This window comes from Convolutriloba macropyga, chromosome 8 (genome assembly GCF_964194025.1).
Source record: "Convolutriloba macropyga chromosome 8, txConMacr16.3, whole genome shotgun sequence".
NCBI classification, from domain to species: Eukaryota; Metazoa; Xenacoelomorpha; order Acoela; family Convolutidae; genus Convolutriloba; species Convolutriloba macropyga.
In genome coordinates this window covers 62,915,494-62,930,827 of record NC_134475.1, presented here as the reverse complement: position 1 = coordinate 62,930,827, position 15,334 = coordinate 62,915,494, and the positions used below count along the sequence as shown (strand labels likewise).

The 15,334-nt window shown below is 36.3% G+C and overlaps 2 protein-coding genes across 3 annotated transcripts in view; one reads left to right on the top strand and one right to left on the bottom strand.

Annotated features, from left to right (window-relative positions):
• LOC142344913 (26S proteasome non-ATPase regulatory subunit 1-like) overlaps positions 1-15,334 on the bottom strand; it is a 628,982-nt gene that overhangs the window by 290,464 nt on the left and 323,184 nt on the right. The window lies entirely within an intron of this gene.
• Positions 1-15,334, top strand: part of LOC142344910 (serine/arginine-rich splicing factor 4-like) — an 87,619-nt gene that overhangs the window by 46,572 nt on the left and 25,713 nt on the right. Inside the window, exon 2 of one of the 2 annotated variants that reach the window (XM_075396969.1) lies at positions 1,048-1,170. In XM_075396969.1, coding sequence (XP_075253084.1) covers positions 1,069-1,170 — 102 coding nt within the window. In that variant the 5' untranslated portion in view covers positions 1,048-1,068. The remainder of the gene's footprint in view (positions 1-1,047; positions 1,171-15,334) is intronic. The other variant, XM_075396968.1, reaches the window with a different exon arrangement.

The following is a 15,334-nucleotide window of genomic DNA, read 5'->3' as shown; positions in this document are numbered from 1 at the left end:
CGAGATAGGTCAGAGTTTCGAAGTAACTTCGGCAGAATCACGGAGCCGTGCTTGAAACACACTTTGCAATTTTTAAAATGCGGCAGTGCGTATAGGAAAACCTGTCATTCTAGAATGTTGCACTGTAGGGATCCGGTATTTTTAAAGCAACATTTTGGCTCTCTTCAGTCAAGTTATTTTTTGTTTTTATTGGTTTGATTGTTTTTAAAGTCGTTCTATGCTCATTTCCTCCACGAATTTTGATCTCTTTTCTTGTAACCGCAAAGCTTTAATCCTTTTTCAGTCAAGGACAGCACACATTGAAATATAGTAGGTGACTGTGCAAGGTTTTACGTTATATTCGTTTTTCAATTTTACGTTTTTCAATTTTTAGGAGTTAGTGTTAGGTGTTTAATTCTAGTTAGCTGTAATATATATGTATAACTACGCCAGCATTATTGATGGATTGTTGAGAAGAGAAACTAAGAACGTTCCAGGATTAACTATGAGACTAGGATGAAATTGTCATCCAGTGGAAACAAGATTCGTTGTCGCTCATTTGATTTGTCTTTTTTTTGAACGGTTCTCATTTTGTAATATGCCTGCTAAAACACTTTGTTGCAAGAAATATTAATAAACATCCGAGGCGAATGTAGTACGAGTTTCACTGACATGAGGAAATGATTGACCCAATGGCGGAGACTTGATCTAACATTGATATTGTTAATTTCATTTTAGATTTTAGATAGTGCTGAATATCACTATAATTACAATTAAGCTATAATTAATATAGAATTTATAACTATATATGGTTGTGTGCTGTTGTCAGACTGGGAGTCTTTGACGTTTCAAAATGAAGTCTGAAATGTCTTTAATCGAATTTTTCTGCTGCAAAGTTAAATCCAGGAAGCTTCTAAGTTACCGAAATGTCACTGTAAACATTCCTAAAAAATCTCTGCCTTGTAAATCTCTACCTCGTTTAGCTGGAAACTAGAAATTTATTGGAGCTTTGGATGTTTAAATGCTTAGCAGTTGAACAATTTTGTACAAAATCCTGGGCCATTTTCAGATAGTACCAGTTTCTGGGACATGGGTCGACATGATTACGACAGGGACAGATACAGGGAGAGGGAGAGAGACAGGGATCACTATAGAAGGGGTGGACGAGCTGACTCACTCGAACACATACAGGTCAGACCAATTGCTCTTCTCAAAGAATCCATTCGTAACAGGAAGACTTGTCTGTCGAATTCGAAAAAAAAATCGAGATATTTGTTGGTATATAAATCGTTTCAGGTGAATGAGAAGCAATTATTGTAAACGTGTGTCTTTTTATGCAAATTTTTTGCTTGACCGTTTGCGTTTTTCGTCTAGAATAATCTTTGACTTATCAAGTGTCTTTTTCACGCACTTCTTGATTTTTGAGTTATTTCAATTGCTCTCACTCCGAAATAAAGTTTTTTCAAATGAAACCGATTGAATGACAAGGCCCTGATAGCCAAGAGAGGTTAATACCACCGTCGCGGTGACGGAATTGGACTCAGGAGGTATAAGTGAGAAGCCTACCTTCGGCTGGTGTTTTAGCACCCATAAATAAAAATTTATCTTGGCTACTGCCCCCGAATTAATTTGCCCCGCCTGTCATTCGACAGCAAATTTTCTGACGTTAGTCGGTTTATGTTTTAGCAGTGTATTAAATCTTGTTGAGTTACGTTTTGAACTAAGATAGGCCGGTTTGCAGTACAGAAACAGACAGAACGTTGTGATCTATGTAATTAATAGCCGCGTCAGCAATTCCAGGCGGCTATTATAGCGCTACTAATTTTTTTTTTACAATTCAAAGAATTTGAATTGTATTGGGGCGCTGTTTTGTTTAAGATCTGTTCACACATTTTCATGATTTTTGAAGTCAAATTGGAGTGGTGATTTTGGCCACGCCAAAACATGAAGTGGAGCGAAGAAGCGAGTGGTTTTGCGGCGTGAATTTTTTTTCGCTCTAATTTTAAAGTAGAGAGAGAAAACGGTGTTTGAACAAAAATTCGCTTTCTCGCTAGTGGTTTTTTGTTCTCATGCGGCAATTTCACTTTGATTTTTACTATTTTTTCGATTTTTTGGATCGGATTTCTAAATGATTCTCCCAATCCATTCATAGATCATTCCAGGTCTAATTTTTGTTTAGTCAATGAAAATTTTTTGAATTCTACGTCAGGACTTGTCCTGCTATCTTTTTTTACTTCGTCCAACAGATTTTTGTTTCGTCTTACCCTGACTTTCATGACTTTTCATGACTTTGAGCTTTCGAAGATAAACAGGTAAAGCTCAGCTGGCATCAAGTTTCATTAGAGGCGCTTAGCCGCGTTTGGTAGTCTTTCAAGTACTTAGAGTGGTGAAGTTACCGGGAACTTACATCACTTAAAAAAATTGACTTGTGAAATCACTTAATGAACTTTAAATTTTATGACAATTTACTAGTTAAAGATCAATAGTGTGCATCTAAGTAGTGCCAAACCTGTTTTCCCTAATTCTTGAGTATTAGAGGCTTGAGTTTATGGTTTCGAATATTATTTTTGAATAAGCTCCCTTAGGGCTTTTTCCTTATAGAGCGTATGTGTCTCATAATTGACAGACCTGATCTAACCCAAAAAGTCTAGTGGTTTGGTTTATTAAAGGACTGGTGGTCAATCTGTCTATCTTTTTTCAGTTGCTTCAAATCCATGGAAGGCTTGAAGCGTCTATCGCGGCTATTTTCCGGCAATCTGCTGGCTATGTTTTAACTTTTAAGTCAAGAAAGAATTATACAAACATCAGTTAAATGAAGCTAATCATAAGAATGTTAAAATAAGCTTGTGAAGAAGTTGAAGTTGACTTGAAATTACGTCTGACTATTGGATTTGTAAAAAAGTTTTATAAAAATGTTTGTTTGCAAATTTATGGGTGAACACCAGACATAGTGTAGAATCTAATGACGATTAATTTGACTAAAAACCAGAAGCAACTCTTCCAAAAGCATTTATTGTTTCAAGTGCGAGTTTGGAAATATCAAAATAAGGAATTGAGAAACACAACTTAATTAGAATATGATGATTATCATACAACATCAAAAAATTGTTTTAAAAATATTTTTTTTCGTATTCATCGTACCAACTGGAATAGCCCAAAATTGACTCCGAGATTTATTTGTTTAGAGAGCCTTTATTATCTGATATTGGTTGCCAAAACGTCTTTGCTTTCCATAAGCCTACGTTTTGCTGAATTATTACGTTGGTGATTATTGGTTGGTTAGATTGGTGACTTCTGGCGCAGAAGGCCAAAATGTTGTAAGTGGGTCTTTGTCACGCCCCTATTTCGTCCCTCATAGTTACGTGATGATTTTCCTTTAAATATCCATACATAAGTGCTTTAATCTAGTTCATTTTCAGATAGATCTCAAGGCCATATATAGCTATTATTTCCATCTAGGCCTGTAACCCCTAATTTGTTTATGTTTATTAAAAACAACCGCAGATTGACAGTTTACTGATAAACATATTAAGTGCCTTAAAGCCTCAATATTTACCTTTTTTGAGTTCCCTGACATTAAATTCGCATAATTGGTAAATAACTTCATGAGAGATTATGTACTTGGTAAAGTAATTATTCTGATAAAGTAGGTGCTAATACGGAACTCGTATATGCACTTAACAAACATCAAGAGACGTACAAAAGCCGGAAATTGCCCAACTTATAGATCAGTAAATATTTACGAAGGACCAATACAACTCAAGGTACAGTCCTGCGGAACCCACGATCACCAGAACACCGGAGAAACAGCCTGACTATCAGTTGCTATTCGAACTCAACAATAATCTCAAAACTTCTTATTCTATCTCTGAAAACTTTGTTATAATTTATGTTAAAATAATTAAAGCTTGAACTGGAAATTCTTCATAAAATAACTAAGTTAGAACAGGCTTCTTTAGCGTTATATTGTGGCTAAATAAAGTTCTGAAACCCAAAGCAACCAGTGGATATATCGCGCATCGAAACCGCTCAATAAAAGGCTATTACTAGCTAAGTTTATTCAAAATATATCCGCTAAAAACCGCACTGTGAAACATCAAAATAAGTCCTTGTAAAATGACAATTATTCACATTTTTTACTGCTAATACTAACCTCCGAAAACACCATGAGGAACACTCATTTAAAATCAGTGCGTAACATGGTGACAGGAGTTACTAACTGTTCCCCAATTTAACGGACCGAAATTCCGATTAAATCTTTGATTAATTTGATATTTTCTTCTTTCTTTTGACATTTTCTTTATCTTCTTGCACTTCATTACCTTAAGAACCTTCAATCAGTATCCAGCACTCACTCTCCGAGCAAGACGATAATGCAGAAAGCAGTAACAAAGGAAAGAATGGGTGGAAACTGTGTTTGTGTCTCTGTGGACTAAATGCAACAATAATTCAAAAGTGCTTGAGTGGACAATAATGGAACAAACTCAAACACAGCCGCCGCAACGGTCAAAAACAACATAGGGTATTTGCAAGCGAGGATATTGTGAGTAAATGAATTTGTAAAATTAACTTTGGTGCTTTATTTATGTCAATTTATAAAGAACAAATTCTCCCCGCTATTAACATCAGTGACAAACCTCAATTAGAAAGTGAAATTAACCTTGATAACGTCATCACTGACTGCCAAATAACATCAGAATAAACTAAATTACTGAATCCATAACTTAAACATTAACTAAAAGAGGGCAAAACCAAAATTTAAACAAAAAATAAAACAATTATCTTTTATTTCCCCAACCAGCTCCGGAGGTTAATGAATCAAACAGTGACTTCGGTCATTATGCTGTTGCCTATCTGAGTGCAGCTTCCACAAGGCCTGTGCGGTCGTGGTCCCCACGAATTTTCCTAGACTAAGGGGCACTCTTTAGAGGTGAGACTTCGGCGCCCCATTAAGTTAAGTGTGCCATTTAATACTTTAGAACGAAAGTAAGACTGATTGAACGTTAAGTATATAATCTGATCGGGTAAAAAGCAAAATGGCACACGCGCAGATCAACATCACACCCTTTTCTGGATCAGAAACGGATAATTTTAACGAGTTCGTACACTTAATAACAGGTGCAATCGGAGTCGCAGCAATCGCACGCGCGCAACAAGCGAATTTTTTGCAATTACACTTAAAAGGAGATGCTTTACGATACTTCTTAACCCTACCAGCTGCTACGAGACTAGTTTTCGCAGATAGCATAACAGATCTAAGAAATAGATTTACACAAGACGACTTGAGAGAGATCAGAATCATAAAGTTGGAGAACCAAAAGTTTAATCCAAAAACACAGTAAGAAATTTTATAGTAAAGTTAAGAACAAGCAAATAAAGCATATCCAGCACCTGGAATAGTAGTAGCGCCAGCAGGAACAGGTGTCCCAGAGGCACGTAGATTTGAAAAGGTGACAGCAGCAATGGATTCTGCCATTGAAAAGTCAGCAAATAGAAAAAACGAACAAATAAAGCGCTTCTTCATTAAGTCTATGCCAAACTGGCTTAAGCCTAAGCTGTTAGAAAGGCCAGATACTGATACAATTATGAACCTTAGCTAGCCAGCAAATTGCAATTAGGGAGATGTGTAACAGAGAAGAGTACTTGGACGACAGATTTAACGAAATAACAGAATCGAATACATATAAAATGTTAAAAGCAATAACTACTATCTCAAATAATCAAAAAGAACTTGAACAAAAACTTGAACAGAGCATAGCACCTAAAAATGAGCCACTAGCACAAGGCCCAGTAAACATCTTCACACCACAGTACCCACAACAAGTCTACAAACAAAGTTATAGACAAAATTTCCGCCCCCAATATCAAAATTATCGACCAAATTACCCTCTATCAGCACAATTATCGTCAAGCTAAACTATCGGCCCCAGCTGCAGTATGCCCCTCCTGCTAATAATTACCGAGAATTTAGACCACAATTTAATGCCCCTAGACCAATTTATCATAATGAACAGCTACAAACTTGGAATTATTGGACTGAACCTTCAGATGGCCCCCCAATTGTTCATCCAGCATATGTTAATAGACCAGTTTTTCGGTTCCCAACCAAAAATACCCCTGCAAATCTTCTTCGACAGGGAATAGTTTATGATAGCCCAGCGCCAGCACAAAACCGATATGGTAGTCAACAAGCAAATCAGTTTCCTGTAAGTACTCCTCAAAACAGAATAATGAGAGGTATGAATTACCCATTTAATCAACAAAAAACTAATAAAAGCCACCCAACTTTAAAAAACAAAATAAAAATTATAAAAACTCAGTTAATTAATATAACGAAAGCACGTCCAGTCCTAGTTTAGATAAACTAATAGAACCTGTTTATAATGAAAGTAACAAAAAGCGTAGAAAACGCAAAAGAAATAGTAATAAAAATAAAGTGAATAAATCTGTGCAACTCCCAACGCAAGTACCTCAACCCGTACCAAAGCCAGTAGCACATGTTCAATAATTATTTAGCATTGTCCCACTTTTAGGCAGAACATTATCCTACATTAAAGTTAAATTTAATGGAGAATTAGAAAGACGCGCACTAATTGATACAGGAGCATTTGCAAACGTGATAAGCCGCGAGTTTTACAGGGAACCTTTTAACACAATTATCCATTCAATAACAGAAATAGAAAAGCCTGATCTAGATAAAGTAAAAATCGCAAACGGAAATATAGTTAAAATTGACAAAGCAATTAAAGTTACATTTAAATTGGTCACACAAACATTCACTGAAGACTTCCTTGTTTTAATTGTCACAACTCCTGTAATATTGGGCAATCCATTCTTTGTTAAACATAAAGTAAGCAGCTGCCCAGGACAAAGCTACATTAAATTCCCTGACCAAACTCTTCAAATAAACGAAATAAAGCCAGAAAAGTAACCCAGAAGAGTGGTAAAACTTAAAAAATTTGGAGTCTATACGCAGAAAAAACAAGTGTTACAACCAAATCAACAAAGAGTGCTAGAATGCAAGCTTCAGTGCAAACTAGAACCTTTTACTGACCTTTGCGGGGTAATAATTTCGAATGAAATCTTTGAAAAAGATAGCGAAGTAATACTAACGTCTTCTTTAAGTAAAGTTGCTGAAAATAACATTCTTTATATCTATGTCCTGAACATTACTGAACACCCAGTCACTATAAATAAAGGCGAAGAAATAGCCAAATTCTCGTTCCTAACATCAGACCAAGCTGAAAGGTTGTTAGAAGTAGATTCCCAGTTAATAAATGTTGCAAAAATGAGCGAAAATTACTTAACAGAAATAAATCAACTAATTCAAGTCACAGATACCCCAAAAAGAAAAGCCCAACCAGGAAAGCCAGCTCCAGAATATGAAAAATTGTGGTTCCCAACGCCTGAAACGTTCCCTGACCCGACAAATTTGTCGCCTTTGCAGAGAGAAATTTTTGAGCAATTTGTTAAAACTGCAGGAAATAGAAAAACTAGATCCAAAGGGTAATCATCAGGTCAAAATAACTTTTCTGAGCAAATTTCCGTGGGAGAAATCAGCCTTCAACGATGAGCAAAAAGCTGTAGTAGGCGATATATTAGTTGAATTTAGTGATATCTTTGCAAAACACAGATTTGACGTCGGATATAATACAGCTTTAAAAATAAAGTTAACTCCAGAAAGAAGCATACCAATTTATGAACAAGGCCCACCAACGCCTAGCCATTTGAGAAATGAGCTGCAAGGAGAACTAGCATTAATGCATTACTATGGACTGATAACAACTTTGTCTCAATCAAGATATAGTAGTCACTTTTTTGCACAACGAAAGAACTCAGGAAGACTTAGACTGTTAATTGACTTGAGAAAAGTAAACCACTTGTTGAAAAACGATTATGTGAATACAAATTATCCGATTTCGAAAATGAGTGATGCAATAAAGTATTTCGCCGGGAAAAAGTTGTTCACGAAACTTGAGTGTTCTCAAGCATATCACTGCGTGCAAATGGCAGACGATGTATCAGTGCAACTGCTAGCATTTAACTTTGCTTCGAGAACCTATGCTTATAAACGTCTTGCCCAAGGACTAAATAAGTCAATAACCGGATTTAGCTCTTTTATTAGACATTACTTGGACCCGTGCTTAGCCTCAGGAAATTGTACCTAGTTTATGGATGATATTGGAAATGCAGTAACAAATTTTGAACAATTGGTACCCTCTTTGCGAGAAATATTTATCTGTATACGTCAATCAGGACTGAAATTGTCGCCTGAAAAGTGTGAAGTAGCAACAGATACAACGAAATTCCTTGGAAATAACATCAGTGCAGAAGGAATATCACCAGAAAAGTCGAAAATAACTAAATTCCTCGATAAATTCAAAATGCCGAAAACAACAAAACAAGTAAAGCGACTAATCGGCTTCACGCAATTCTTCCGTAATTACATACCTAATCTAGGTGAGAAACTAATGTCCTTTTACAAGCTCCTGAAGAAGGATGCAGTAATAGAAACCACAGAAGAACATGTAAAAGCATTAGAAGTAATAAAGAAGGATTTAATGGAAGCAACAAATGTAACATTGCGATTGCCAAAACCAGGCTTACAGTATGTAATTCTTTGTGACGCTAGTTACCACGGTGCAGGTTTTGTACTAATGGTGGAGGACTATGTAAACGAAACTGGAAAGAAAGAAAAGAAAACATACGCTCCCGTATCATTTGGATCGCTTTTGTTTAACGCTACACAGTTAAAGTTCTCAATTTACTACAAAGAATTCCTAGCTTATGTACTACGTGCTGGACTATTTTTCGCACTACATTTGGGGATCAAGTAAACAAGTAATTATACTTGCTGACAACAAAAGCCTTACACCATTCTTTCAATCAAAAGTAATACCGCCATCTCTTTGGAATTGTTTAGACCGAATACTTGCCTTTAACATAGTAATTGCTCACATTCCTGGACGCGCTAATTACGTAGCAGATTTCCTCTCTCGAATGGAGAATGATAAAAACAGCAACAATATCTTTGAAATTATCAGATAGAACTCCAGTTAAAGAAATAGAAATTATACAGAAGCACAAAATCCTGATAGTGAGCTGAATGTATTACTTGATACTGAAAGCTTTAGTGACGAAATTAATAGCGATGAACTTGATGTACTTAAAAAACTTGGGTATTATGAAGACTACAAAAAACGTCAAAGTAACTTACCAATAACAGAAATTCAAGGGCTGTTTAAACTTAAAAGAAAGCAAGACATAAATTCAATTCAGTACCCAAATCCATTAGATGAGTTCCCAGATCTTACAAACAATTTTATCAGCCTTAATTTAGCAGAAGAGCAGTAAAAAGATGCAGATATTAGAACAGTTTTAAGCTGGATTCAGCAAAACAATCAAGAACCAGATTTAAAGTACGCTTCAACAAATTTAAAAAAGTATCACAAACATTTAAATAGACTAATTCTTGAAGGGAATGTCTTATACCGGAATTTTTATGATGATACTGGAAAAGTACTTCATAAACAATTCTGTGTACCTAAGCATTTGTGGAAAGATCTTATAGATAGGCTGCATAATTCATAAACAGCAGGTCATTTGGGCATCAAAGCAACAATTCAAGAATTTAGAAAGCGACTTAACTAACCAGGCTTCACTGAACATTTCATTAGTTTCATTAAAAACTGCCATTCTTGTCTCCAATTAAACAGAGTTCCAAAAAGCCACATCACACCAAAGTTGCAACCAGTTAGTTAATGACAATCATATCCAGGCGATATGCTCCAAATCGACTTAGTAGGCCCCCTAAATTCTTCGCAATTTAAGTATGTTTTGAGTGGAATAGATGTTTTTACAAAGTACCTATTCGCAGTTCCGTTAATCAATAGATATGCTGATACAGTAGCTCGAGAACTAGTAAAGATGTTCTTCCAACACAGCTAAATTCCTCAAACAATACGTAGTGGCTTAGGAACAAACTTTACTTACGAATTAATGTCAGAATTAGCAATTTTACTAGAAGTAAAGTTAAAACATGCCTCACTAAAACACCCTCAGACCATTGGAGCAGTAGAGCGATCTCATGGACCACTGAAACAAATTTTGAAGCTCAATACCGAGAAAGAATGGAAAGACTGGCATAAATATGTTCCTCTGGCAACTTTCATTCATAATACTTCATATCATTCAACAACAAATTGTTGTCCGTCAACTTTATTCCATGGCAGAGAACCAATAAAACCCTTGATATTAGATTCTAATGCATCCATTACTTTTCGAATTCTAATCTAATTCGAAAAGTAATGGATGCAGTAGCAGTAAATTCAGATTTTGTAAATGAACTGCAAGACGCCATGATGCAAAAGTTTGGAAAAAACAAAGAAAAACTGACAACTTCATACTTGAAGTATAAAAAAGTATTATGACCAAAAGGCATCAGCAAAACCTATTCCAGAGAAATCATTTTGTTTACTTTTGAACCCTCAGTTACTAGAACAATTAACTGTAAAAGCGTCTCAAGTTCAGAAATGGCTACTGCTATATAAAGTACAAAAAGTCCTGACTCTAATTATATCATTTGAAAAGTAAACACGAATTATACACAATGTGTACATCGTATCAGATTGAAACCATCTAAACTGAGTGAAAATCCTGAAGACCTTGAAGTCATTAACCCTGAAAACTTTCGACCTGATCCGTCGAGAAGACAACACATGGAACCAGATCTATTTGATAAACATATTCCTGAATTAATAATCGAACAAGAAAAGGAGATACAGCAATCAAAAACAGTAAAACAAGACCCAGTCAGAGTGACCATTAATGTTCCCCTAGGTGGACCATTAGCAGGACCAGCAGCAGCACCTCCAGCAGCACCACTGGCCCCACCAAGGGTAGTAGCACCAGCAGTTACACCACGAACAGCCCCAGTACATCTTCCGGTGTTTGATTCTTCAAGCTCAGATGAAGCAATCCCAGACTTATTTGATGAAAATAGCAGTTCAGATGAAAATCTAGCTGACCTGAACCTAGATGCAGAACAAATAGCTAGAATACCGGTTGGTCCACTAATTGCTGATGAAATCAGACAGCAAGAACCAGAAATTCATGTTCCTCATGTTTTTACCTGCCCAACAGTCCAAACCATCAATGGTACCATTAGATGTTGAATCGCCTCCAGAAACACATTAAGAAATATTTGCATTAACCGAGAGGAAATTAAGAGCCCGACCTTATAACCTTAAACGAAAACCAGAAAAAAGTACATTCAATTCACCAGAAAGTTACCAACGTAGGAAAAATGTACGTGGCTTTAAATTAGATAGACAAATAATGTTGCATGAAGAACGTAGAACAAACCCTTACCTAAATAACACAGTTTGAAGATCAGGCAGTCCTAAACCGAAAAATGCACGTGTTAGACTGGAACAAGAAGAAAAACGTGAAGCAATAAAAGCATCAGCACAAGCATCAAAACAATCAAATACACCAAGTAGAGAGACAAAATTAGACCAAGTTAGAGCAAGTATAGCAAAATATTCAGCGAGAAAACTCAGTAGTTCAGCAAACAGACCAGTAACTAGATCTCAAACAAGAAACTCCTCACCAGGTTCATCAAATCAAAATTTAAATCGTTTTAGTCCAGAAATAAATGCAACATATCTAAGTTCACCAACAGATATCTTATACTCTCCGCACTCTTTTGCACACTGTATATCAGCAGACCTTGCAATGGCAAATGGATTAGCCTGACAAGTAAAAAGCTGGTACCCAGCAGCCCCAAGTGCAACCAAACTTAGATATCCACCAAATATTGGCTCAGTTTTATTATATTTTGACCCCTATTTTGAGCGTTATATCTTCAGTTCAGTTACCAAAATTAGATACTACAACAAGCCCACATACGAATCAGTATTAGCAAGCCTTTATGAACTGAGAGAAATAGTTATAGATGCAGGAATCCAACACTTAAGTCTTCCAAAACTCGCCAGTGGCTATGATAAATTTGATTTTAACATCGTTTTTGAGCTTATATACCCATAACAATTTACATTCATTAGCATGTACAGACCCAGTACAGTCTATCAGTAACTTTTATCTGCCCCAAAAGCCCCACAAGCCTGAGCAACTTAGTCCTAAATTCCAAAAATTGACCAAAATTCGAAAAATTTTGACCTCAAAATCCAGTTGTTTTGTTATATCTCAAGAACCACTTGTCCGAACCTTAATTAACCTATTGTTCCGAAAAGTCATCATCCAGTAGAAGCAATCCCAGCTATAATTGACCCCTTCCGACCCGTTCTAAATACCAACAACTTAGCCCAAAGTTGACCTTGCAAAAAATGCTAGGTTCACTTCAGAAAAACAGTCATAAAATTGTCAAAAATGCCCTGATCACTCCAAATGTTTGCGCTGCAGCGTTTGTCAAGCAGAAGAATCGTTCTGCAAAATTTGAAATAATTTGGAGATTTTAAAAATCGCGTGACGCTGGGCTGCCTGAAATTTAACACTTTTCGAATCCGCTCGAATTCATCGATAACTCCTACAAATAACCCCCAATTGACCAATTTTATAGCCTTAGACCACTCTACTGCTCACGTTTGACATCCCAGTACCCCAAAAATCCCGTCAAAAATCAATAAAAGTTGAGTTATGACAAAAATGCCGAACCCTACCAAAGTGCGTTAAAATTGATTAAAATGTAGCGTAAATTATACGCCAAAAATACGCCAAAAACTGGCCCAAGTGCCTCCAGCAGCTACTCCCAGCTGCCACCCACATGGTACAACCTCAAACAATCATTAAAAACCTATATTTCCAAGTATATGTTAAAAAATGACAAAAAAAATAGAATCGCGCTTCTGCTTCAATTCACCGCTTCAAAAATTTTGTCATTTTATTCCCCACTTAAGCCGATTGATGCCACCTATACCCTCTACAACACTGGTGTAACCCCCACTAGCCTTGTAGTACCACAAAAACAAGTCCCAGCTCAGTCCAGTACCAACCATGAAGACTTAAACTCAAACTCTGAAATTATCACAATTTTGTCAGAAAAAATTCAGTTATTTCCCACTAGAGTCTAAAATATTGACTTCTGACAAAAATTAACCATACCATCAGCATTCCCACATCTATATTTCTCATAATATGCATTCCCAGCCCCCTAGTGCCAATACAAGCTGAGAAAAGACCGCCTAAGTACTGAAAATCACAAAAAAATTGAAAGCAATTCTCGAAAAGTGATCAAAAATGCATCTTAGTACCCGAGTGTGCCTGGTATTATTGTTAATTCAGTTGATACTACTCATGAGCAGTCCAACCATAGCCATATGAACCAATTTGAACAAGTTTTACATAGCCCTATAACCAAAAACATCCCCTATCTGAGCCCTTTCAAAAAACCCAGGTTCACTGCAGCAGAAACGTTATAACTCGTGAAAAAATAGTTGAAACCGCCCAACTTTTTGCGCTGCAGGGTCTTTTGAGCCGAGAAAGTGATTCACAAATTTTGAGCCCGATCCAAGCAGTTTAAGAATCGCGTGACGGCGGGCTGCCTGTTTTTGAAAATTCACGAATGTTCATAAAATCTGAAATATTGATCGAAAACCCGATCTTATTAGCTTAAAACATCCGCATTCTCAAGCTCTACACGCTCATATTAAAAATATGGAAAATTGTCCAGTAAAATGTTGAAAAAATAGCAAAAAACTGAAGCCTACCAAACTTCCCAATTTAGTCAAAATAGAGCCAGATTTAGACCAGCAAAATAGTATCAAAAAGCCGATTTATGAGCCCATATCCAATATTCAGTCTCTCTAGTAGTTGCCCAAGGCTACTAAACACAAACAATTGCACTGAAATGCATAATTGTTGAAAAAATGAAAAAATCGAAATCTGCACATATTTGACCAATTTTAGCCCAAAATTCTGATGTGAAAAACTCAACATAATGACCTCAAATCATGCATCAAACTGCACCAATAGCTGCCACCAACATAGTACTTACTAGTATGACTCTCAATTACCTTCAAAAATCAATCATCTCCAACCTATGTCAACTTATGCACCAAACATGATAGTGACAAACCACAAGTAAAAATCCAACACATTTCACAGAAAAACTGGCGCAAAACACAAGTTCATCATCTCCACAGCTACCAAAATGCTAACCCTGATAGCCACAGATATCAGTATTAACAGTTAGCACCCGATTTAGAGCATCACCAGACCGACACATGTCTTGAAAAAGCTCAAATAGTGGAAAAATCATGCCTGAAAATTAGCATTTTGGACTCAAAAATCAATGTTCTGACCCGATAAATAGCTTCAAACCCTATAATTCAGTAATATACATTTGTACCAGTCACAGACAGTACCATTTTAACCATCCATCATTGATAACGTATGAACAGTGATGACTTATTCAACCCGAAATTTGACGATTCAAAAATAGCCAGGTTCAGTTCACGAAAATAGTCATAATTTTGCGAAAAATGCTCAAATTACGCCAAATTTTTGCGCTGCAGGGTTTTTAAGACGCTGAAGCGATCTGCCAATTTTCAGCTTGATTGGAGCAATTTAAAAATCGCGTGACGCTGGGCTGCCTGAAATTTCGCATTTTCCGACTTCTGACACATGAATAAAAAAATTGACCAAAAATTTTTCCAAATCCTGAATTTATGGCATAGTTGTTCCCCACCGATGTCTACCGAGTGGGCCAAGCCCCAAAATTTGCCCAAAGTTTAATAAAAATTGAAAAATTCACATATATGTACCACTAGTCCTGATGCGGAAAAATGACCTAAATTACGAAAAAATTACATGTGAAAATTAGTCTTAAATACTCTTCCAAACCAGCTCATATCACACACAGCTGTTGCTATCAACCAGGGCAAGTGTCCAGAACACTTAGAATCAGTCTATAACCAGTATTTCACAAGTAAAGTAAAGTTAATGTTCAAAAATGAAAAAAGTCATTATATCACCATTCTTGCACTCACAAATATGTCATTATATAGCTACGCACTGCCACAAAAACATTACCACATGCTCACATGCATCACCGCTACTAGTTCTACCAGTAAAAACCAAGCATAATTGTTGCAATCCAAAGATATATCCGAAAAACTTGCCCATAACTGAAAGTATATAACATGATAATCAAAACAATTGCGCTGAAACTAGATAATTTCCATCGGCGCACCCTTATCACTCAGAAAATTCAGGCACTAACTGTTAACACACGCACCAAACAACGCTGAAAAGCCATAACAATCAGTCACTACTATCACTGACATCAACTTATTAGCTAAATACTCATTAACTGTCCCATTATCTCTTATTTACT